Source organism: Cnephaeus nilssonii (assembly GCF_951640355.1).
Source record: "Cnephaeus nilssonii genome assembly, chromosome: 17".
Taxonomy (NCBI): Eukaryota; Metazoa; Chordata; class Mammalia; order Chiroptera; family Vespertilionidae; genus Cnephaeus; species Cnephaeus nilssonii.
The window spans coordinates 3,967,355-3,992,781 of record NC_137088.1 but is presented as its reverse complement, the minus strand read 5'-3'; the positions used below and the strand labels follow the sequence as shown (position 1 = coordinate 3,992,781).

Sequence of the window (25,427 nt, the reverse complement as noted above, 5' to 3'; positions counted from 1 at the left end):
AAGCAGTTCAGACCTAGGTCTCCCAACGTCGACCTCACGGTGGCATTTATATAGCAGCGAACCTTTTAAAGCCCTCCCGATCTCTGAGCAGATTTCAGCTCTGCAAAGTTCAGCTGGTGGGGCGCTTACCTGAATGCACGCCTTCCTCCCGGTTCCTAAGCCTCATCCCGCTGCTTTTCGTCCGCTGACTCCGGTGCTCAGCGCTAAAATCGTTAGCAACTTCCCCCGTGACTGGCGGTGATATTTGACTTCATAGACTGAGACCAATTTTTATTTAATCCACTGTTTTTGAAGACCTTGACCTGAAAATCAATGCCCTGTGCTGAAAATATTGAATTAGCATCCTCAGCTGCAAATCATAAAAGCAGTTGACCCCCACAAAGGTGAGGTCATCCCAGAGTAGCTCGCCGAGTGTGAGCCCAGAAAACTTTACGTGGATGTACTTTTAAGATATCAAAGCCCAGGAATTCTTCTAGGTGGGTGGGACTAGGTCTCTTCTTCCTTGGCTCAGACGTGCCACGTTTGATATCATGCTCTCTCCGTAAGTAAATGTGATGGGCCGGATTACGTCCTCTCAAAATTCACATTGTGGCGTCCTAACCCCCAGGACATCCGAATGCGATTCCATTTAGAAACAGGGTTGTGCTGCAGGTGTGATGGGTTAAGCTGATGGCATCCGATCCGATCCAACAGCGCTGTTAAATAGAAAGGGGGGATTTGGACACAAATAGACACACAGGGTGATGCCCCAAGAAGGCTGGGGTTGATACCCAAAGGCCAGAAGCTCCCACAAAGGAGGGAAGCGGCGCCTTTGAGGAGGCGTGGCCCTCGCCACGGGGTCTCCCAGACTTCTCCTGTCCAGTCTTGTTTAAGCAACTTGGCTGGAGTACTTGGTGAAGACAGCCCTAGAGAACACGCAGTAAACCATGGGGTTCGTCTCTCTCCCAACACGGTGTGAGCTACTCTTAATCTACTTCGCAACATACCTGGAGAGTTTTCTTTGCCAATAAGCCTGTTTCTATGTTATTTCTAAATCGTTTTCATGTGTAGTGACTCCTCCAATTTTAAAAAAGTGTTACTCACTTTCACAAAAGTATAGATTTGTGTGATAGCTGAGCTCTAACTTACATTCAAGGTTGAAAGTCTACAGACTGGATCTGTGCTCCGGCTTAGATGGGGAGTCGTTGCTGCTGTTAATTTCCATGACTGCTGCTCTATTCCTCATATTCTGTGTCCTGGTTAAGTTCCAAGATTTGCTGTTTTTTAAAACAGGACTGAATAATATAGCGAAGAAATTGAATATAATCCTTAAAAAGAAGCCATGTCCCCTTTTGTGTCTCCACGCCTCGTTTTCACCCATGTGCGTATGTATTTTGCACGTCTAATTCTGATATACATACATGTAGTTTATTTTTCATGTGTTAAAGCATATTTTGCTTCCATATCACCTTTATGGAACACTCTGAGTTACTGTGAAATATTCTAGAGAATGTAGGGACCCTAAATATCACCGATGTAATTGCTCCCCATTTGTGCATGTTTCATTTCCCTGTAGCTTTAGGCTTTTGGAATTTATACCGCAGTACCTGTGACTCTTCTAAACAAAGAAGGATGTTTATCTATTTGAAGACTAGATAAAAGGCTGTGACATTTTGTTGATTTCCAGTAATTATTTCCAGAAGGATTATCCACGGAGTAACAGTGAGATGGACCAATTTGGGGTGGCAGTTTGTCCTTAACATTAGCATAGACCCATAGGACAGAAAACAGTCACACGGGGGTAAGACTGCAATCCGCTGCTAGACCTCGGGCATCTGAGTTCTAATTTTTTGAACAGTTTGCACCTTATCGGGCGAGTGCGTGAGCTGTTCCCATGAGCCCCGGCGAGCCCCATGTCTGCAACATAACGCTTGGTCTTTAGGATCTGTGTCTATGGGCACTCATTTCTTGTCTTGGAAACAAAATTTGTTGTGTTGGTGTGTTGTTGTTTTTGTTTTTCTTATTTCACCATCTTTATTATTTTCTCCTTCATCTCCATCTATGATAATCGATGATAATCATCTTGAGAACAAAAGTATTTGGAAATGCCCGAAGCATAGATCCCCCACGAAGTTCAAACAGACTTTGACCTTTTGTCCTTCGCCAGGTAGGCCGATGCAGAAATCAAGGAGGTGATCTCATCTCACAAACGTGGTTTCTTTTTCTCAGTGAAGGAACACGTAGGAGATGAATAAGGAAACATTCCCAAGCTTGGCTCCCTGGTGCTGAACGTCCACATACTTCAACGACTCGTTGAGAGAGGGTGTGCGTTTCCTTCTGATCGCGGCTGTGAATGAACGGGCAACAGTTTGCACCAAGAAACGCTGTTTTGCGTGAATTTCCACTGCACGCATAGCACGCACAGCTCAGAGCTAGGAGCAAACTCAGAGCCATTCTTTTTCCCTCCTGGATCCAATGACTATACGGAGGGAAAGTCTGTAAGCCAATGCAGACCCTCTATTAAAAGGCAAAGAGGCAGAGGTAATGCGCCGTAACGCACACCCCATTGTGAGCACTGATAGGCTCTGAGCTGGCTCCGGAGCCGTAGGAGCCCCTGGACGATGCCAACATAAATGATTAGCCATTTGGTGTCGTTGCCTCTGTTTAAAAAAAAAATACATTTTTAAATTGATTTCAGAGAGGAAGGAGAGGGAGAAAGAGAGAAACATCAATGAAGAGAGAGAATCATTGATCAGCTGCCTCCTGGATCGAGCCCGCAACCCAAGCCTGTGCCCTGACCAGGAACTGAACCTTGACCTCCTGGTTCCTAGGTCGACGCTCAACCACTGAGCCACACCGGCCGGGCTCTTTGCCTCCTTTTAGGGTCATTGCCTTTCCTGACTAGCCACGAGTGCGCCGGGCATCCTAGTTGGATTGCACGGGGTTGCATCATGCCGCCCGGTGCCTCTCCTCTGGGTTACCAGTTAGTGCGGAGCCACGGGTCTCCTGGGCACTGAGCGGATGTCTCTCGTGACAACCGCAAGAGCGGCGTGTGGCCCGGGGGGGGGGGGGGGGGCGGGGAGACCGCACCCGCTCTGCTTCCCTCGGGTCCCGGGTGTGCTCACGCTTCCTGAAGCCACGGGGGTGCCCTGGTCTTAGGAAAACGAGCGATGTTTCCGTGTGATGTGCCCATTGTCTGCAGAAAGTCTAAACATGAGTAATTTTAGACATGATGCCGCGGTGAACGTAATAACCTCCCCAGTTCCATAAACACAGCAAGTGAATAACTAACGGCAGGTCCAAACATGCTCAGGGCCAGTTACAAGGAAAAGTGGGTGTTTTCTGACAGATCATGTATTTCCTGTCCCTTGGTCCCAGCTTTATTGTTTCATTCTCGGTGCCGACACACGTCCTGTATATTTGCCTGTTAACAGGGCCGATAAAAGGATAAAGTGGGGAGAGAGGAAACACTTGATATTAGTGATGAATGATAATGCCCGTGATGATCTCTGCGAGTGCAGAAACAAGGGTACAGTAAATTACGGTTGAAGAGCAGCTATTTAGCAGATGAGGAAACGTAGACTGAGGGGATTTCTCGGTCACTCCACAGCCAGGCCTAGAACCCCCGTCTCTGCTTTGGGGTCTGATCTCCCCACGTGGTGCCGCTCTCCTCGGGGGCTCTGAACCCGGTTAAGGGTTGTGTGCGAAATCCCTTGTTTGTCCGTTTGGACTCGTTTGGGCTGTGCAAGGCCTCACCCGGCGACGTGGGCTCAGGGACGTGGCGGCTGGGTGAAGGGCGCCTTGGACACGGAGCTGTGGTTGTCGGTCGCCTCCCTTCCTCTGTCTTCCTGGGGTGAAGCGAGGGTAAGTCAGTGCTATGAAACCTGTGGTCACTGATGCCGCCAGCACCTCCCGGGCCCCCGGAGCTCCTCGGCGTCCTCTCAGGAACCTCATTCTGCAAACAAGTCAGGAGAAGCAGGTCTCTCCCTGACCGGTGCGGCTCCGTGGCCAGAGCGTCAGCCCTCAAACTGAAGGATCCCAGGTTCGATTCCGGTCAAGGGCACGCACCTCAGTTGCAGGCTGGGTCCCCGGCCCTGATTGGGGCTGTGCGGGAGGCAGCCAATCAGCTCTCCGTGTCTCTCTCACATTGATGTTTCTCTCTCTCTCTGTCTCTCCCCTTCCCTTCCACTCTAAAAATCAATGGAAAAATATCCTCGGATGAGGGTTAACAACAACAGAAAAGCAAAGAGAAACAGACCTTTTTCCCACGAGGGAGCCTGAGGGTGGGCAGGCTGGCACGGAATTCCCCAGTGCCCGGCGTCCTCTCCTTCCTCCTGAAACAAGAACGCCAGGAGGTGAGCTCGGAGCTCGAGGACTGCTCCCTGTTCCTGACACACTTACCTTGCATTTGCCCCACGCAGTGTGCTCAGGGACCTGGCACCACCTCTCCGACACGTTCGGTTTCGAGCTAATTGGCAGGGAATACAGGCGCCGTCACTCCTGCGGAAGCAGGCACCGTGGCACCCACGCACTCCCTGTCACCTCGTTCCCAGAGCACCCGGGGCGGGACCGTGGAGGGACGCTGCGTGGGCGCCCGAGGCCCGACGCCTCCCCCTCGCTTCATCAGCCGCGTGCCCTCCTGACAGGTGCCCGGGGCCCGTCCCGCAGGCGCCCACCTCGGCCACTCTCGGGTCTGCAGACAGCCCTGCACCGAGGGGGCGCTGCCCGGTGTTGCTGCGGGTTTCACAAGGCGGGATGGGCGGCCCGGAGGTTCTCGCAGCTCTTCGTGTCTGCAGTGCCCGGGCCCAGCGCCCTCGGCCGCCTTAGTGACACGTCGGTTATTTGCCGTCTGAACACGGCGGCAGGTCGGATCGGGTGGGAGCAGTTCTTCTGGATTGGACCGTCCAGGACGGGAGAAGTGAGCCCAGGTGTGAGACGGCAGCAGCCCTGTGGCCTCCCGCCCGGCCTGTCTCCTGGCTGCGTGAGAACAGTTAGGACCGCTGAGTCAGGTGAGCGCAGCCGGCCTGCCCTAGCCCGGCTGAAAGAGGAGAGAGAACGGAGGTGAGGGCGCAGGAGGAGCACAGAGCAGAGTGGAGGGAGGGGACGGAAACTCCACAGTGAGCTCACGGCAGCAAACCTCCCGCAGGGAAAGAACACACACGACAAGTAGCTCCCAACACAGGCCTTACGCTCCGGCGGCGTCTGCTTCTGCCTCCCGGAGGCCCGCCCGCCGCAGCCCAGGCCGCACGGTCCGCTGGACACAGCATCGAGCTCCAGGGACTTCTTGCCGCGAGGGGTTAGGCCCCAGCGTTTCTAGGAACTCAGACCGGTGAGCATCTGGGAACGCCTGTGTGGACGGTGCAAATGGAGGGGAGTTCCTTTTAAAAGGCAGAGGAGTGGAGGAAGCAGGAGGCCGGGCCGGGCCAGGACCCAGTGGGACGGAGGGCGGCTGTCCAGGGGACCGGGAGCGGGGCTGGAAAAGCCGCTGGAAACGGACTCAGGGCAGGCTCAGAGGGAGGCGGAGGGAGTGGGCACTGGAGACGAGTTCCCTTCTTGCCTCTGCCCCTCGCTCACCGCGTGTTCCTGGGGATCCTCCCACCTCCTCGGGAGGCAGGTGTCCACCTAGACCGCGAGTGCCCAACAGGGAGGCCGCGCGTCCTCTCGCGGTGACCTCATGCAGAGAGAGCGCTGGTCTTATAGGTCTGGGTCCATGACCATGTTATGGGTTGAACATCACCTGAGCTAGATGACTTGTGATTGGGAACCACATGCTTTCACATCATTTTTTAAAAATCTTTATTGTTGCAAGTATTACATGTGTCCCCTTCATCCCCCCATGGCCCCCACTAGCCCACCCCGACCCCCACCCCAGGCCTCCACCGCCCTATTGTCTGTGTCTTTGGTTGATCACGTCCCACCCACCCACCCCCGCCTTCCCTCTGAGATTCAACAGCCTGTTCCATGTTTCCATGTCTCTGGGCGTATTTTGTTCGTCAGTTTATGTTGTTCATTAGATTTCACATGAGTGAGACCATGTGGTACGTGTCTTTAGAAGAGTCGTCGTCACCCTGGATGCTCACGGGAGGCAGAGGACGGAGAACTGAAATCTCTGGGCCTAGTGAGCTGGGTTCTGTGTCCCAGCAAACATCCCTGCTGCTGGGCCCACGCTGCCCACAGGGAGGCATCGCTCGTGGGTGACCGGGGGCTGTTTCTCTTTGTTCTCCCGGCATTTTTTGTTGAATTCATTTCCTATGATCAGTTTGGCCACCCATCCCAAGAACAAGAACATGGACAGCAAAGTTAAGATCTGGAAACAGCCCAAGTGCCCATGAGCAGACGAGTGGATAAAACAGCTGTGGTACATTTACACCGTGGAATACCATGCAGCAGTAAAAAAGAAGGATCTCTTACCCTTTGAGACAGCATGGAGGGACCTGGAGAGTATCATGCTAAGTGGAATAAGCCAGTCAGAGAAAGACAAGCCTCACATGATGTCACTCATATGTGGAATCCAATGAACAAAATAAATAGATGAACAAAATAAAGATCCAGAGTCATGGAAGCTTGGAACAGACTGAGAAATCTCAGAGGGAAGGCAGGGGAGGGTGGGAAGAGATTAACCAAAGACCTTGTATTCATATATGCATAACCCATGGGCACAGACAATAGGGTGGTGAAGGCCTGGGGTGAGAGGCGGGGGTGGACTAGAAGGGGTCAATGGGGGAAAAGAAGGGACATATGTAATACTTTCAACAATAAAGATTTTTAAAAAATAAGTTCTAGACAAAGGGCTGCCTTAAAATAACTACCAACACCCCATGTGTTCATTATTCTTCACCACAAGAAAAAAAAAAAAAATATATATATATATATATATATATATATATATATATATATATATACACACACACACACTGAGTAGCCAGATTATTATGATCTCTGAATGCATAATAATCTGGCCACTCAATGTATATCCTATATAATAAAAGGCTAATATGCAAATTGTCCCCTCGACCAGGAGTTCGACCAGCAGGCAGGCTGGGCAACTACCCATGTTCCCTCCCCCTGGCCAGGCTGGCCAGACCCCACCCATGCACAAATTCATGCACCGGGCCTCTAATATATATATACATACATATACATACACTGAGTGGCCAGATTATTATGCGTTCAGAGATCATAATAATCTGGCCACTCAGTGTATATCAGCTTTGGTTTCTAAAATGAGCCTAATGCGGTTTAGCAGTTTCTCCCGGGGGATCCGACGTCAAATGTGATGGTTTTCAGCTCACAGGGAGAAACGGGGAAGAGCCAAAAATCAGTAACAGTATCTGTCAGATGTTTTGGGGAGATTCATGTCAGAAAAGATGAAGAGGGAAAGCATATGAGAAGCAGGGTGTAGGCTAATGCTGCTGAATTTTAGAAATAGAGAAAACTCTTATTTCTGCATATATAGATCACCAGAAGCCTCCCTTAACGGAATTATTTCTTTCCGTTGCCCTGTTTTCTATTAAACCAGTGGCGAAGAGTAGACGAAAAATGCTTCCTTCCACTTCGGAAGAGTCGGTCTGCCTGCACTGAGCGGGGCCTCGGAATACTGCTTGGTGTATTAACACGGCTGTTCCTTCCGTCCCTCGAGGTTTCTGTCCCCCAGTCAGTCACGTGGTGTCCCTCTCGCAGAGGGTCCCTGAGGCGACCTGAGACACAGCCCGAGCCTGCAATGCTATGCCAGGGAAGTCAGGACACATGTCAACTTTTTATTTTCTACATTTGAAAACCCATCTTGAAACTTGCCGCTGAAAGGTAGTGAGGGGCTGGCAGGCGATAAAATGACAGCCTGAACTGGGTGGGCCTGGCCTTGGACAGCCGGGGGATCGGCTTCCTGTTAGATCTTCCTTTTGTTCTTTGCCACGTCTCTGACACCGCCTAGTCTAAGCTCACAGGTAAGAGAATTGCAACATGTTCCTTTACCAGGGGCATACCCAGACCGCTCCTTGAAGGAGGAAGTTAGATGTCATGAAAAAATACACACGCACACACGCATATACACACACAAATACATAGTATTACAGCTATTCTGATTTTCATATTTCCTCCTGTCTTTGCGTGGATCTCACGTCTGATCGCAGAGAGTTTGCAGCGATAGTAAATAAGCAATTTTGGGAAAACCTGCGTGCTCTATTTTTAGCTCACAGGAAGTATAGCGTTCTGGCTGTGTTTTCTTCTTTATTAAGAAAGGCGGGGTCAGCTTGGGTGGTTTTCATACCTTCATTCTACTCGGCAGTCTAATTTTAATGGATTGCAACCAAGTAACAGCATCCACAAAACAGATTGCAGTTTGGCATCCAGTTGTTATTTCTTCTTTTCACGTAATTTTTCTTCCGGCCATTGTGTCTTCGATGAGCAAACTCCCATGAATTTTGAACTTGCTCTGGAAACGATGTAGGGAAACCATAAGTATGGCATCTGCACTGGTAGAAGATGTGCACCACAGTTATTTCAAGGAATGTAGCTCCCCTGGCATAAAAACAAACAAAAATAATTTTTTAAGTCTGATTCTCGCCCGGCTGGTGTGCCTCAGTGGTTGAGCGCCATCCAATGCACTAAGAGGTCAATGGTTCGATTCTCAGTCAGGGCACATGCCTGGGTTGCAGGCTCAATCCCCAGGAGGGGGCGTGTAGGAGACAGCCAATTGGTGTTTCTCCCTCTCTTCCTTTCTCTCTAAAAATCAGTAAATATTTAAAGAAGAAGTCTGATGCTCAGACTAGGAAATGATGGCTGAAGCATGAGCTTTATTTTGAAATAATTATGGACTTAGGAAAGTGACAGAAAGTGGCCCAGCGTTCCCACCTGCCCTTCAGGATGGCTCTCCGATGCTCACATCTCACAGAACCATCAGGCAGCCGTCGAAACAGGGACGTTGACATCAGTACCGTGCAGTCAACCAAAGAGCAGACCTTTCACAATGTCACCAGTTTTGTTAGGGTTTGGCCGGTGACCAAGACTGTGAAAGAATTCACAACTGAACCAAGAGATGCAGAGAGGAAGTTTATTTTACTTTCCAAGAGAGGAACAGGCCAGTGTATTGCTAGTCAATGCAGGGCAGGGGATAAAGGGCCGCTTTCTCTTTTAAGCAGAGGCTGTTGCTAAGCAACAATGAAGGGAGGGGAATTCTGTTGAAGTTGAGCATATACCATGGGAGGGTTGTCTTGAAAAGTTACAGTGTGTTTGCTTTCCAAGAGACAGTCCGACAGATGTCCTAGGGTGGTGTCTTATTAGTATTTTCCCCAAGCCTGTAAAACATGCTTAGAGCAAAACTTAGGAAGAGTTCAAAAGAGGCTTGTTTGAAGGGGAGGAGGGAAGGGAATTTTCTACTAACTAGAGACTTCTTGGTGGGAATTATCCCTGAGTTCTGAAAACAGCAGGGAGGAGGGGGATGCAAGAATGTAGCCTTGAGAGTAGCTTATCTTGTCCCGCAGTTGGCACAGAGGGACTGTTTGAACCAGAGGAGCTAGCAATCTTGGGGTTTAATTGCCAGGGGCTTCTCATACATTGGTGGAAGGCCACAGCAAAGAAAAAGAAAGGCCTGTTTCCTGTCCTTACAAGGTTTCTGCCGAAGCCCTGTTTCTGTGGGAGCAGCTAATCCACAATCCGGCATCGTGAGCAGCACTCATTTCTCCTCCCTGCCCTGTGAGCCCGGACACCTCCTTAGTCTTCCCCTGCCTTTGGTTGGACTCGTTGGAAGATGCTGGTCAGTTAGGCTATGGAATCTTACTCAGCTGTTGGATGTTTTCTCGATTACTCTGAGTCTGGGCATCGTTGGCAAAGAGACTCCAGAAGAACATCGTGCCCCCCTCACCGCACCACGTCCGAGGCTGCACGGGGCCAGTCTGCCTGCCCCCGGCGCTGCCGCCTTGGTCGCTTGGTTACGAGGGAGTTGGCTCCGTCTCTGGCTGCCAAGTGCCTGTTTCCTCCCGCCTTGGCTTTAGACAAAAGATGCATGTTTCTTCTTAACGTACTAAATATTGTAAACTCCTTGCATTCTTTTATGCCTCGGTTTCCCTGCCTAAAAATTGCTGTAATGGAACCCAACCCTCATCGGGGTGGAGGATTAATACACCGTCCCCCGGAGTTTCTCGGGTAGAAGCCACTTTGTAACTGGAAGTGATCGCCCTGTGGCATTTTCAGTGAGAACATAAATAGAACGGTTACAAGGAGATGGCAAGCAAGCCTGTGTTCATTTCACACCCAGAGCGACAGGGCCATCTGCTTTGCGCCTTCCAGGCCGGGCCTGAAATCTGGATCTCTCCGAACCAGCTAGCATTTGCCCGACTTGCCCTGAATCAGTCTCACTAAAAAAAGACCTCAGTTGTCACATGTGCCTCTTTCAGCTGCTAAACTAACTAGATGGATAATGGCTCATCCATGATGAGGGCAATAGGGAACTTTTTCTAAACTGTCACGTGGACCATTTCTGCCTTTTCCCACAGGCGGACGGTAGGCTGTGACCGCAGGCCCTATGTTGTCATTTCATACAGCCGGGGGTGGGGGAGGGCCTCAGCGTTATGTCCCCAGACTCTATTGATTGTGAGAGAGACTTCTGATAAGACAGCCCGTGTGAAGGTTGGTTTATGGTGCCAACCGTTTTATATGCATTAGCTCATGTCCTTCATAAACTCCCAAAGGAGAGGTGGCAACAGCTCCAGTGTATGCACAAAAAATTGGAGCATCAAAAAGAACTGTTCTGCCCTAGCCAGTTTGGCTCAGGGGATAGAGTGTCAGCCTACAGACTGAAAGGTCCCGGGTTCAATTCAGGTCAAGGGCATATGCCCAGGGTGTGCAGGAGTCAGCCAATCAATGATTCTCTCTCATCATTGATGTTTCTATCTCTCTCTCCCCCTCTCCCTTCCTCTCTGAAATCAATATCCTATTAATAAATATCCTATTAATCTGCTAATATGCAAATCAACCAAACGGTAAAAGGACCGGTCACTATGGCGCACACTGACCACCAGGGGGCGGACGCTCAACGCGGGAGCTGCCCCCTGGTGATCAGTGCACTCCCACAGGGGGAGTGCCGCTCAGCCAGAAGCTGGGCTCACAGCTGGCAAGCGCAGTGGCGGGGGCAGGAGCCTCTCCCACCTCTGCAGGAGCGCTAAGGACGTCCCTCTGCCGGCTTAGGCCCGCTCCCCACGGGGAGTCAGTAGGACATCCCCCTAGGGCTCCCGGACTGCGAGAGGGCACAGGCCAGGCTGAGGGACCCTACCTACCCATGCACGAATGTTGTGCACCAGGCCTCTAGTATATCCTATCGAATAAAGAGGGAACATGCTAATTGACAATCACTCCATCACAAAGATGGCTGCACCCACAGCTGAGGCCAAGTTCTCATAAGGAGCCTTAATGAGCAATCAGCAGGGACCTGAGGCTACGCCCTCCCCTGCTGCCGTGGGGCTTGACAGGGGATCTCAGACTGCGCCCCCCCCCACCTGGCAGGGTTTGACAGGGGACCTCAAAATGCGCTTCCCGTCCTGGTGCTCGGCTAGGGGACCTCAGGCTGCTCCCCCCGCCCCAGTGCCAGGCCGGGGAACCTCAGGCTGCACCCCCCCCCGAGGTGGGGCTTGACAGGGGACTTCAGGCCGCACCCTTACCCTGGCACCAGGCTGGGGGACCTCAGACCACACCCCCCACCCGAGGGGCTTGACAGGAGACATCAGGCCACACCCCCCGCTCCAGAACCGGGCCAGGGGACCTGAGGCTGCGCCCCCCTGCCTGGCTGGGCTTGACGGGGGACCTCAAGGTGCACCTCCAGTGCTGAGTCGGGGGAACTCAGGCCACACCCCCGCCCAGTGGGGCTTGACAGGGGACCTGAGGCTGTGCCCCCCTGCCAGTGGGGCTTGATGGGGGACCTGAGGCTGTGCCCCCCCACCCCCGCCTGGCAGGGCTTGACGGGGGACCTCAAGCCATGCCCCCCACCCACTGGGGCTTGACAGGGGATCTCAGGCCATGTCCCCCACCTGGCGGGGCTTGATGGAGGACCTCAAGGCACGCCCCCTGCCCCGTTCTGGGCTGGGTGACCTCAGGCCACACGTCCCGTCCTGGCGCCGGGCCAGGGGACCTGAGGCTACGCCCCCTGCCCGGCATGGCTTGACAAGGGTGGGACTGGCCAGGTCTGGATCTAGCCCAATGGGTGGGGGGGCCAGGTCTGGGTCTCACGTGATTTTGAGGCGGGGACTTGACTCTGGGTCCCGTGGTGAGCCCCAGACTCTGACAGGAGGAAGATTTTCATATACATTTTACTAATTTTCTTTCATCTCTGACACTTCTATTATAGAGAAAGTGCAAATAGCAATATTAAATTATTTCCTCTAATTAATCCCCTTTTAATGTGCAGGAATTTCGTGCACTGGGTCACTAGTACTATATACATAAAAGAACTTTCTTGGAACAAGTCAGGGATTGGCTTGACGTAGTTAAAACAACGAGATGTGAGCTACGTCCTGTTTCCAAAGGCCACGGACACCTGGACGCCCCTGCTGCGCGTTCCTGGTTGTTCCTGCCCAGCCCCTCTGTCCACGTGATTGACTCCCCAGTGGGATAGCATGAGCCCCGTGAGGGTAGACCGTGTGTGCCTCACTCATGCTGTGTCCTGTGTCATCAGTGACTAGAATTCAGTTCACACTCTGTGAGCGAAGGACGGATTATGGAAAGCGCCGGCCCCTGCGTTTTCATGGCCGCCCATAGCTGGTGCACTTCTGTCTGCGGCCTCGTTTCTGCTTCTGGGGAAGAGGATCCCCACGCGGAGGCCAGCGGGTCCCTGCCTTGGCTGCCCGCGCTCGGCAAGCCGCGCGATGATGAATAGACTCGTGGCCTCACGGCCCACTGCATACATCCAAGCGGATTCTCCAAGGCGTACGGCTCTTGCCGCTTCAAATCCGACCCCTCATATATTAGGCATCCGAGTGTGTTGTGCTTACCTTTAGATCTTCTTTAGTTCAGGTGATTAAAACATGCCTGTTGCTGCCTCGATGTGCACCACGCTTCATTAACGGTGATTTATGGGGGAGTTCAGCGGAACTGGCACACGGCAGCTCGCCAGTGGGCAGCAGGACACCAACGTGACAGCGTTGCTAAACCTGCTCTCCTGCTCCGGTGGGGGAGGCGACGGGGTTTGCAGAATCTCCCTCCCGATAGCCAGAAAGGGGACTGAGACTGGAGTCCCTGAGCCATGTCCTTGCTCCCACATCCTCTCCGTCTGCCTCCTGTGACGCTCAGGACAGAATCCGGGGGGTCCCCGGGGCCCACCTTTGGCGCAATGTGCTTCCTGCAGCCACCTGTCTCCTGACTTCCCAAGCTCCCGACTCCATCCCTGCTCAGCTGCTTCTAGCGGAATCCAGTCACACACAGTGTCCCTTACACGCCTTCCAGCCGCCCCTCACCATCACGGTCCCTTTGCTAACAGGAAAGTAAGGCGAACCGAGGTCAAATGACTTGCCCAAGGTCAACAGCTAAACGATGGAGCTGGGATTTAAACCAGCTTGTTTTCAACCACCAGAGGGAAGGCAGGACATTTTTATTTTCCTTGCAAACCATAATGTTGCTGTCCTGTCTACTTGACGTGCTACTTGGAGAAGATCAGGGATGCGCTGGGGCTAAGCAGGGAAGGGGGTCCCCCTCAATTAGCATTGGGTTCCCAGGACTGGGAAGGAGGGGGGCGCCCGCTCTCTCCCTTCTCCAGCTGTGAATGGCGTTTGTTCTTGTTTCCCCAGTAATCGGGGGGTGACATTCTGCAGAAAGGACGGGGTCTCTGAGAAATGGCTAAACAAGAGGAAACCTGTGTATTTGGGACACACAACAGTTGCGTGTGATGCTAATGAGCCTGCGTCGTGCCTGTTTGGGGGAATTTCCATACAGGGGTTACACATGTGTGCTCTGTGGCCACGCTGTCAGGGTTCATCGCGGGGCTGACGGAAACGTCTCACGTCCTAACGACCACTTACTGCCCCTCCACGGAAGGAGGGGGGCATCGGGGCCTTGGAAAGGGGTCTCGGCGTAAACGCTCTTGACACGGACACTAACTTGAATAGTCAGGAGTCCTCTGCCCAGCTGAGTCGCCGCGCCCTTGTGGGCACAGCCCTTGACCTTGAATCTAAATTCTGCATCTTCCCATTTGAATAATGGGCATTCAGTGCCTATCTGTGGACGGACCGAGCACCGAGGTTTGACGGCATGCCATTTCCCATCAGGATGATGGACAGGCTGCTCTGCGAGGAAGAGCTGCTCTCTTGCTTTGGGTTCTGTTCACAGCCCCCCACCACCGCGACTGGCGGCGCCCCTCCAGAGTTCATCGCAGGGTGAGAGAACGCTCACTCCTCTGTCCGGCGGGGAGCTGGGCGTGATCCCTTCTTGACCTCCAGCCTGAGGAACGGCCGCACCCTAAACAGACCCAGCAAGAAAGCGGTGTTCTTGTTGTCCTAACACGGAGAGGGCGAGAGCATACTCCCAGTCGCGTGCCACACGGGAAGCTCGGCATGGACACCAGGGATGCGCCAGCCCTGACGGGGCCTCCTCGGCGCCCCCGTGCTGCCCCCGGCGCGGTGAACACTGCACTCTGCTCCCTGGCACCCGGCGTCCCTTCAGCAGAGGGCTGGAAAGCAAAGCAGAGTCGCCCTCAGACTTGGTCCCACTTTAAAAGACACGGTGTTTTCAAGAGGTCACCAGTTCCGTCCCCATCAGGGCTCATGCCAGGGTTGCAGGCTCGGTCCCCAGTAGGGGGCATGCAGGAGGCAGCTGATGGATGATGTTTCTCTCTCATCAGTGTTTCTCTCTCTCTTTCTCCCTCCCCCTCACTCTCTGTAAATCAATAAAAATATTTCTAAGAAGACACAGTGTTTTGTTCACATTCCTGTCAAAAGCACGAGCACAGAAAACTATGCAACTTTAAAAATATGAAGACAGCCACAGGGTCACCGATTCTGCTTATCTCGGTTCAGTCATCTATTCCAGTGGAGACTCAGCCAACAAATCAAGAGGAGGCTGAGCCCGGCCGGCGTGGCTCAGTGATTGAGCGCCCGCCCAGGAACCGGGAGGTCACACTTCCATTCCCAGTCAGGGCACAGGCCTGGGTTGCTGGCTCGATCCCCAGCGTGCAGGAGGCAGCCCATCAATGATCCTCTCTCATCATTGATGTTTCTATCTCTCTTTCTGTCTCCCTTCCTCTCTGAAATCAATTAAAAAAAAATTTTTTTAAGAGAAGGTAGAGACTTGGAAGGGCAGCAGTGGAAGAATGAGGAAAGAGCATTAAGAGCAAAGACGTATCATCAGAGACCAAGGCCAAGACCATCCACACCCTCCTTTCCCAATCACTGTGTATGGATGTGAGGCTTGGGCAGTGAACTAGGCTGACAGAGAACAATGGATTCATGTCCATCAGGAAGCCACGCACGTGGGTCCTAGAGCCAGTGAAGCCTGAACCCTTCTGGAGGCAGAAATGACAGCACTGACGCCGTCCGACTTCGGGCACATCACGGGAGGCAGGCTCTTTGGAAAAGACAATGATGCTGGAACAACAGGAGGCAGCAGGACAAGAGCAAGACCAGCATGGGGTGGACAGACTCCATTACAGGAGCTGTAGGCGTGAGCCTGCGGGAGCCGAGCCGGGCTGTGAGGACGGGACACGGAGGACCTCGCTCATTTATAGGGTGGCCAGGAGTCGGAGCCGACTCAGCAGCCCATAACAGGGTCGTGGGGAAAGGAGCCCAGTGCCGGAAGTACAGAGACATCGGTTTGAACACCGGCTCTGTGGATTTCTAGATCCTTGACCTTGGCCCCGCTCCATCGCCTCTCCCAGGCTCATGCCCAAGGCTCTGATTTCATAGAGGAGAGTGGTGCCCGACTTGGGGGTCACCAGGAAGTTTAAATAAAAAAAACAAATGGAAAAGCCCGCAGGTAGGTCCACGGAAGATGTTCGTTGATGGCATCCTTTCATCTGTGTATTAACTATTGCCTGCCTGCCCTGTCCCACGCACACTCCATGCACCTATTGAATACCAATGCCAAAAGCAAAGATTCCCTCCTTGCATCGCCTCTGAAATCTACTGGTGGGAGGCAGGGGGGTTGAATGCGAGTCCTAACAATAATAATAATTAATATTTACTTTTAAAACCTGTATCATTTGACCTTGGCAGCACACGTGGGAGGAAGAGGGTGGTGGCCCCCAATCTGCAGATGCCCAAACATGTTGACAGACATTCAGCTGCTTTCTCAATGCCAGTGAACTTGTGGCCAAACAAGGAGAAAGCTCTCGGTGCTGTGACCCGGTCCAGAGCTCTCCGCTCAATCCCGCTGCCCTGAGCCCCTGAAAGGCGGGTTCCTAATGCGAGTGCACTTGGTGATGAGATGTCAGTAACCTGTGGACCGAGGAGAAGGCGAAGGGGGCGGGCACCTAGTCTGTGCGTCGGGGATTGCATTTAAAGCAGGTCCATGTGGGGAAACCCACTGTGCCCGGGTCCTGCCCACGGTGACTCATCCCCCCTCCTCCCGACCTTCAGACTCAAGTCCAAGTTCTCTGTCTCTTTTTTTATGTTTTTTTTATTGATTTCAGAGAGGAAGGGAGAGGGAGAGAGAGATAGAAACATCAATGAGGAGAGAGAATCATGGATCAGCTCCCTCCTGCAGGCCCGCTACTGGGGATGGAGCTTACAACCCGGGCATGTGCCCTGACCAGGAATTGAACCATGACCTCCTGGTTCATAGGTCGACACTCAGCCACTGAGCCATGCCAGCTGGACTCAAGTCCAAGCTCTTGAACCGACACCCAAGGCTGGTGGGGACCCGGCCCCGACCGAGGCTGTACTGTTCCATCCTGAGCAGGGCCCCCTGCTCATGCCACCTGTGCATTCTCACCGAACCTGCGATGAGCCTGACAGGTGGGCATCAGCCATTGTTTCACAGGCGAGCCCCGTGGCCGGAGGGAGACAGGAGGCCCGGGGTCAGGGCGGGTGTGGCCGGGCCGACGTGGCTCTTCCGTCCTCTGTGGTGGTAACTGGACCCTCCGAGTTCCCCGCTTCGTGCCTGTGTGTTGTGCTTTCCCTCGTGTATCCTCTAAGGCTCAGCCCTGCCTGTCAGCCCCGGGCCTGCCCGCCCCCCCCCCCCCCCACCCACGTGGCTCAGCAGGTGATGCTGCTGTGTGTGCTCAGGACCTGGTGCGCCCGCAGCTCCCTGCGTGCCCTGCCCCGTGTGCAAGGACAGGTGAACTCTGTTCCCTCTGCACCCCCAGCTTCCGACACCTCTCCTGCCACACAGGAAGTGCACCCACTTATCTGTGGGACTGAATTAGAGCTATGGGGTGCCAGCAGGATGTTTCCCTAGCGGCATGCTGAACCCCACAAGGATCAGACCCTGGTGCTTAAGGGGAACAGAGGGGGGCGTGCATGCTTCTCTGAAACCCTGACGCGGGGCCTGGAGCAGGACGGGTGGTGTCAGCATCCTGTGAAGGCTGGAGGTCGCGCGTTTGCTCCGGGAAGCTGGGAGAAGATAGACGGAGCGCGCTCGGTCATCCATCTCCCGCCCAGCCGGACAGCCGCCAGGTCCTGCCCACCGCGGCCGCCGCCAGGATTTACGGGTCTCGCTCCGGGCTCGGCCTGCGAATTAGTGCTGAGCACAGTACCTTCCGCGCCACCCGCCTTCGGCTGGAGCCCGCGCCGGGGCTGCGGGTGACAGGGGAGATCCCCGACGGCCGTAACTCTGGGCTCACCCACAGCCCCCCTCTGGCTCCGGCAGGAAAACCGGAATTAGGGAACTTGGCGTCCTGCCCACAAGCCCACACGAGACCCAGGCATTTCGCTCCCTCAGAGCACCCGCTGCTCTGCTTCCCGTGACCGCCAGGACCCCATCCCTCTCCCCGGGGAGTGAGCCTCCCCACCGGAGTGTAAGGAAGGGCGAGGGCTCGGGAATTCCTCACTCCTGGAAAATCTCTGCTCCGAACAGGGCGCACGTCGCATCCCCGATTAAATCTTTGTTGTGGAGCCGGGCCCCTCTCTGAGCTGTTTTAATTGCTTCCCAAAACGTCATATCATTGTAGATCCACCCCGGGGGCTGGGGTGACATTTCCCTCCCAAAGTGAATGATGAATACCCTGATCATCGGCTGAAGGCGTTAATAGATTTCATTGATCAGCGCATCCCTTCCGTCTGAAAGGCCTCTGCCACCTGTGTCAGGAGAGGTGGGGACATCCTCCGTTAGAGACTCAGCTCCCAGGCCTGCAGCCGCTCCGAGGGGCCTGTGCCTCCCAGCACAGACAGACCATCGGCTTTCTCAGAGCGCAGCTACCTGAGGGCTCAAGGCCCGCCCTGTGCGATGGTTTCCTTCCTGTCGGCTTCCCCGCAAACATGCAGGCTTCCCGGCGACCACGCCCCATGAGGCAGCCCGGAGCCCTGGAGGGACGAGCTTGCCTGGGTCCATGTTTTCCCGGAGCCTGTGCTCGCTCACAGCAGCATCCTCATGCGTGGGGGTGAGACAGGGAGCCCCCGGCCACTGTTGTTAGAGGCAAAAACAGAACATTGGGGACTGGCTATGGTTATGGGAAATATTAATGATGCTCCGTTAACCGTGACTGCCTTGTGTTGGTTAAAGAAAGGACAGTCTAACCTGGCTGGCGGTTGTGAGACCCCTGGACCTGGGAGTCAACCTTGGAATGCGGCCCACCTCATTCAAGAACTGCCTGTTATCATGGACGGATGAACAACCTTGTTGGCCAAGCAGTGGCGTCCCGCCCCAGCCCACATTGCCTGCTCCCCACGCCTGTAACCCCTGCTTCCCTCTGTAATATTTGTCCTTCTGCCCAATATAAGCCCTGGCTGATGGTGGGGGGCGGAGCAGATTTTGTGGCTGATGCTGCCCTCCCAGGCGGCCGGCAGCACTGGAATGACGGTTCAGATGACTCAACCCTCTCGGCATAACTGGCTCCGACAGTGGCAGGCAGCCCACAGTGGTGGTCCAGTTTCACTGTCAACGTTAACACACGGGGACCGCGTAAGAAGCGGCACGATCCAGCATTTGGTGAGGTTGTGGGTGTTCAGGGGGTTCCATGAACTGAACCACGAGGTTTCCCTTTGAGACCCCCGTGAGAGGGAGACGGGGCAGGTGCCCAGCCAGGGCCCAAAACCAGCGACAGCCGCCGTTGTATGGAGAGCTGCAGGCGTAGGTCCTGGATTTCTGGTCTCTGATTCACTGCTCCTCTCTCAGCCCCTGGGAGCTCACCTCCTCTCTGACGTGTCCCCAGCCAGTAGGTCCCCCACCCACTTCCTCCGTAGTGGCGTAGAGCACACCTGTGTTATGAATCAGACGATGAGGCCCTTGAGGACAGAGCAGGTCCAGGGCCTCCCCAAGTGTCCGACGAGCACGAGGTGCTCCCTGAACGTGAGGGGTGTAGACGGGGGAGGGGTGGGTGGAGGGCGCAAAGGCAGCGAGTCCTGTTTACCTGAGGCCCTGTCGCAAACCTTCGGCACCTGAGGACACTGGGCTTTGTTTGTTTCGTACAGAGCTCGTAAGATATTTTGAGCCCGGCCGGTGTGGCTCAGTGGGTGAGCATTGACCTATGAACCAAGAGGTCACGGTTCAATTCTCTGTTAGGGCACATGCCCGGGTTGCGGGCTCAATTCCCAGTAGGGGGCGTGCAGGAGGCAGCCGATCCATGATTCTCTCTCATCATTGATGTTTCTAGCGCTCTCTCCCTCTCCCTTCCTCTCTCTGAAATCAATAAAAACACATTAAAAAAAAATAGTCCCCTGCTTTGGGGTTGGTTCACGTCCAATCAGAAGTCGCTCTTGTCTTCCTGGGGACGCATGGTCTCGGGTCGCCACCTACATAGTGTTTGGCAGAGAGAAAAGGAGAGACACCCGCCCCTATGTATAATGTGACAGGCTTCTGTCTTGTCTAATAGCACGTTTGCACAAGTGAATTTTATTTGCATGCACGTCAGCGTCCGTTGCAGAGACCAAAAGCAGAGGTATTCCTGCATCTCATTGCCGTGTCTCCTCTCTCCCGCAGATCAAAGGTTGAACGAAACTTAAAAAGAAGCAGCCCTTCTCTTCACTTGTTATTGGACTCGAAACTCCTTTGACCTCGGAAACTGAAGATGAGGTTGCCATGGGAACTGCTGGTCCTACAATCATTCACGTTGTGCCTTGCAGGTAGCGTGTCATTTTTAAACTTTCTGATTTAAAAAGCGCCAGTGTATTTCACACTAATTCAAACGCGGGCCGTCGCTTCAGATGGCAATGATCGGGTCTCAGGCGTGCGCGGGGCCCGCAGAGCCGGGGCCGCCGCCGTCCAAGGCCCTTTGCTGATGGGCTTTTAGTGGCTCTTTTCACGGTGTTGTAGCCAAGGCCGGGCCTGGAGGTTTCGCCCGTCTGCCGGGTCCTTTGAGAGTCGTTGGAACCATTGTTCAGTTTGAAAGTTGTTATTTCGCTCATCCCCGTGCTCGGTGCAGAGATGCTGAGCTGGGCCGGGAAACTGATGTCTCAGTCCCTCCAGGGTGTTTCGGGCGCTCGCTGGTGTGTGTGGGCGGCTGTCGGTCTGGGAGCTCTTCCCGCATCTTCATTGCCGCCACCCCATGGCTGGGTTCCCACCCTCTCTTTCATTTCAATGCACGTAGAGGCGAGCAGGAGCCAGAGAGCGTGAGACAGCGGGTCTTACCCTGTACTCACGGTCCGCTCCTAGGCGGGGCTTTCCAGAGTTCAAACATGCTATCAGCGGTGGCTTTCTAGGATTCCGGAAGGTGTGAGACGACCAGGGGGCGTCCATGATTCCAGCGTTGATTGGGGTGTGCATCCTGCAAGGCGGAGGGGCTGGTGTCCTGGTTGCGGCAGGCGGGCATCTCTCCAGGGCTGTGGGGAAGGTGTTTGGTTGACCTGCTTTGTGATTCAGAATGCCGAGTCCAGGAGGGATGCCTGCAACCCATTTGCATCTTGACAACGTAAAACAAAAGGGGCTTTGGGATCACCTTTACCCTGATTCATGCCTTCACTCAAACAGTGTCACTGAGTAACTACCCTGCAAGGAACCAGCTCCCTGATAGGAACCGGGAATGTAACCCTGAGGAGACAGACAGCCACCGCCCTCTCCCCGCTCGGTTAGCTCTGTTCTGTGCCGTGTAGACTGTCAGCTTCGTGTAGCGAATGATTCACAATTATTACATGATCCAGGGTCCCCGTGTCCGTCCCAACGTGCCTGGATCCCTCACACTAAGCCCTCATCTCATGTCATTGTCTCAGGACTCCTAGGACTGTTTGTCTTTACTCTTACGACGGTTACTATCAATCTTTTTACTAAAGCGTGAAGGACTTGAGAAACTCGGCCAAGATCACCAATCCTGTCAGTGGTAGAACTAAGAAGATTTAGACTCCATAGACGAACTCCGGAGCCCAGAGTTTTGACCGTCAGGTGATAGGACGTTGTAGCTATCTGGTTACCTGACCGTACAGTGCACAGCTGCACATTCGTTCTCAACATGGGGGCATTCATGCTTCCTATGTTTTTACATGTAAACTCTCCTTCCCCCCTTGTCATGCCCGACATTCAGATCCTGAACTTCTGGCCTCCGTTGACCTCCCGATCCTGGGAGGATGTCTGGGCACGTAGCCACCTCTTGTAGAGATGTTAATCCTCTCGTCCTCTAGTCAGAACCCGAGTCTTCCCAGCGGCGAGCCCCGGGCGCTGGGCCCCACCTGCTCTTCTCCGGGTTTGCATGCACCTTGGCCCTCCCAAAACTGGATCTCAGCTGAGACAATCCACTCGCCCTCCTCAGGACTCTGGGATAACCACTCCTCAAAGCACATCGATTTCTTAGCGTTGGGTTACAGCCGTGTGTTGACTGAACCCACTGTGCTGAGTGAATAAGTAGCCAGACGCTGAAGGGCAGGAAGTCGGGGGCGGGGGGGTGCTCCTCCCCTCACCGGTGCCGTGAAGAACTTGGGGTTCCCACCGAAGAAGCACACCTGTGTCTACCTCACTCTCGTAGCTTTTGGTGGGGAATCTGCTTATTGATTGTTTCAGTGAGTGTTTTGTGTGGGGACTGCTTTCCATGCATTAATATTCTCTCCCCATATGCTCCCTTCACTTAGGTGGAGGCAAGCTGTAATTAATGCTTTTGTTTTCTTGCTATTTGTCTCGATTCCACTCATTTACATAGCGCTGGGCACTCTGAATTCCGAACAGATTTCTCTACCCTTGTCTACACCTCCTCCGGCGTCCATGTCCCGGTGAGATTTTTACAAGGGAAATGTGTGTGTCCACCATGTTTACCATAATTAGCGGGTCTCCAGTACGCCTTTTCCTGAATAAGATCAAAGATCCAAGTGTGTAAGCCAGCTCCTCCGTGAATGGCCTGCTGGTGATTCCAGGGCCTTGGTTAGCGGCTCACGGTAGGATGGAAGGTTCTTCCCTTTTGACAAATGCTAGGCGCAGTCTCAGACAGTAATTGAAAATAAAGACCTTATTCTTCTTCTGGATTAGTTTGAACCAGGGATCACAAACTCTACACGGAAGCTAACGAATGAGAGGAGCATTCCTTTTTTTCTTATTATATTTTTATTTTTTAATTACAGTTGGCACTCCATGTTATATTAATTTCAGATAGACAACATAGTGATTAGGCATTTTATATACTGTGAAGTGATCCCCTTAATAAGCCTAGTACCCAGTTGGCCCCATACCTCGTTATTACAATATCGTTGGCCATATTCCCTGCGCTGTACTGTACAAACTGGTGTAGCTTCCATGGAAAACCAAATGAAGGCTCCTCACGAGATTAAAAACAGAACTATGTTATGACCCAGTGGTTCCACTTCTGAGCATTTATCTGAAGAAATCAAGAACAACAATTCGAAAGACTGTATGCCCCTCCCCCATGTTAGTCACAGCAGCCAAGCTCTAGGAGCAGCCCGAGGGCCCATCAGGAGGTGAGTGGGTAAAAACGCTGTGGGACGTCTACACCGGGAGTACCACTCAGTCTTGGACACGGGGGCCGATCAGTGTGGGGGAGAGATTTGTTTCTTCTGGAGATGAGTTAGAGCTTTGGGTTCCTCTTACAAGGTTACACCTCACTCCTTCATGTATTAATATCCATTTGACAACAGTTTACTGAGCACCTACCACTCTCTAGGAAACACCAAGATAGTTGTCATTTAGTCCATAGGTTTAAGGAGCTTGGGACCTGGAGGGCGGAAACCATTTGCCTCAAACTGGAGTGCCCTGTGTGACCTCCGTGGGGACCCAGGGCCATCCGGGGCTCCTTTCCGTGGGCCCTAGTGCTCTGCGCTCAGGAGTTCCGCCGTGGCAGGCCCACAGTGGACCCGGCCCAGGGGCTGGCTGAGACTCGTCCCCCTTACCCTGCGCCTTCCCCATGGAGGAAACCCAATTGCACTATGGGGGTGGGGCCTCCCCAAGTTACCTTATAGCCAGAGTGCAGTGACCTCGCTTTCTCTCAAGGAGCCCTCTTTGCTGGACCCCAACACTGTCTGCCCTGTGGGCTGGCACCGTGCCCTCTGCCCGCCCTCAGAATCGCATCACCTCCCCGCTCCCCCTCTCCGGAGCGTCCTCCCCTCCCTCCTTCCGTCCTGCGCTTTCTCGGTCTAATTATATCTCAGCTTAAAATACAGACGCAAAGCAAAGGAAATTGTCTCTAAACACTCCCTCAGACTCCAACTGTTCGCCCCCCTCGGAGTTGCGATGAGTAAAGTTTAATTTATTTGTTTAAAACTCAGGCTGGTGTATTTATAGATTCCGATGGGCAGGCACGTGGGATGTGTTGTCTCCCTGCCTCTCTGAGAGGCGAGAGTAACACTCGCTAACGGAATCGAGTCCGCAGAATAAAATACCCCCCCACACACACACACACACACACACACACACACACACGCAGCCCGGGAGCTGTGATCATTCAGAGGTAAAACCCAACCAGATCAATTCTCCTCCGGGAGTAAAGGAGTAAAGAGTGAAAGCGCAGCTCTGTTGGTCTGGGGCCACAGGTTTTGCCAGAACTCCACCAGCTTCCTCTGCAGAATTTTACTCACAAGTTCGGACTCCTCGTAACTGGCAACCACGCCTGCGCCAGTGATCTCTGCGAAGTATACATTGTGGAGTGAAAATGAGTCACCCTCCCCCGCCCCCGTGTCCTGTTTTCTCTCAGCGGAGTTCCTGGACACCCTCTTTGGGAAGGCTTTTCCCCCCAGTCGTGCGACACTTGCACAAAATCGTGGTTTTAAGGAAATCTGCGCCTCGCCGGAAACAGATTAGAAGCCTGTGCTTAGACGGCAGGACCCCCGTGCCCCTGCTCGCTCTGCCCGCAGCATTAAAGACAGGGGCGAGCAGGGAATCCATCCGCTGTTCCTTCACAGTGGTTCGTGATCTCCTCTCATCTAAACTAACCTCCAATTCAGTAAATAAACAAAAGAGTACATCAGTTCAGCCTGGCCGGAGCGGCTCGGGTGGTTGAGCGTCTTCTTTGCACCAGAGGGTTGCCAGTTTCATTCTCAGTCAGGCACCTGCCTGTCTTGTGGGCTCGATCCCTGGTTGGAGTACATGCAGAGGGCAACGGATTGATGTTTCTCTCACATCAATGTTTCTCTCTCACTCTCTCTCTCTCTCTCTCTCTCTCTCTCTCTCCCTCCCTCCCTCCCTCCCTCTATCTCCCTTCCCCTTCCTCTCTCTAAGGCATGTCCTGGGGTGAGAATTTTAAATGAAAGGAAATAGATGTATGTTTTGTTCAGTGACTTGAAATCACTGTGGAAGAAGGAATTGTAACTGAGTGGTAATGGATGTTCAGTGATCACCACTTCTTGGGCTGACCAGTTTGTAACATGTTCACAGAGCAAATCACTATGATGGACACTGTAAACTAACACCAAGTTACATGTCCATTGTGTCTCAGTAAAGCTGGGCAGAAATCAAAGGCTACTACAAACATCAAAAAGTAAAAAATACAAATAAATGCACACGCAGAGAAACGGCTCTTGAATTCGGGTCTTTAGCTCTTTGGATGTTAATATAATAGGCACCCGGGCATCTAGGATCCTGTTGACTTGCCACTTTCTGGATTTATAACTTTAACTACATCGCTCTGCCACGGAGCACCCGGGATTCTGCAAACGTGAAATAACGGAACAAAGCCAAGGCCATGGGCTTGCTAGGCCAGTGTTCTCCCAAATCCAGTCACTGATTTGGTCCAATCTCTACACTCCTTGTGTTATTATTTACTTCAAATTTTTATCATCTCCTTTCTTTGTTTGTTTGTTTACCTAAAGGAATGTTATCACAGCAATGCCACTTGCTATAAATTAAAAATAAATTTAAAATGAATATCGTAGCGACGAACGGTTGAAGCCCGGCTTGTGCTCAGGTGGCTGACGCTGGGTCCCGATATTTCTTCCCAAAACAAGACCGTCAGA

At 53.1% G+C, this 25,427-nt stretch overlaps 1 protein-coding gene across 1 annotated transcript in view; it reads left to right on the top strand.

The window, feature by feature from the left end:
* The window catches only part of CNTN4 (contactin 4), a gene marked incomplete at its 3' end in the record, with an annotated part of 315,112 nt that overhangs the window by 95,008 nt on the left and 194,677 nt on the right, over positions 1–25,427 (top strand). The window contains exon 2 of the mRNA XM_079795738.1: positions 20,029–20,171. Coding sequence (XP_079651864.1) covers positions 20,117–20,171 — 55 coding nt within the window. The 5' untranslated portion in view covers positions 20,029–20,116. The remainder of the gene's footprint in view (positions 1–20,028; positions 20,172–25,427) is intronic.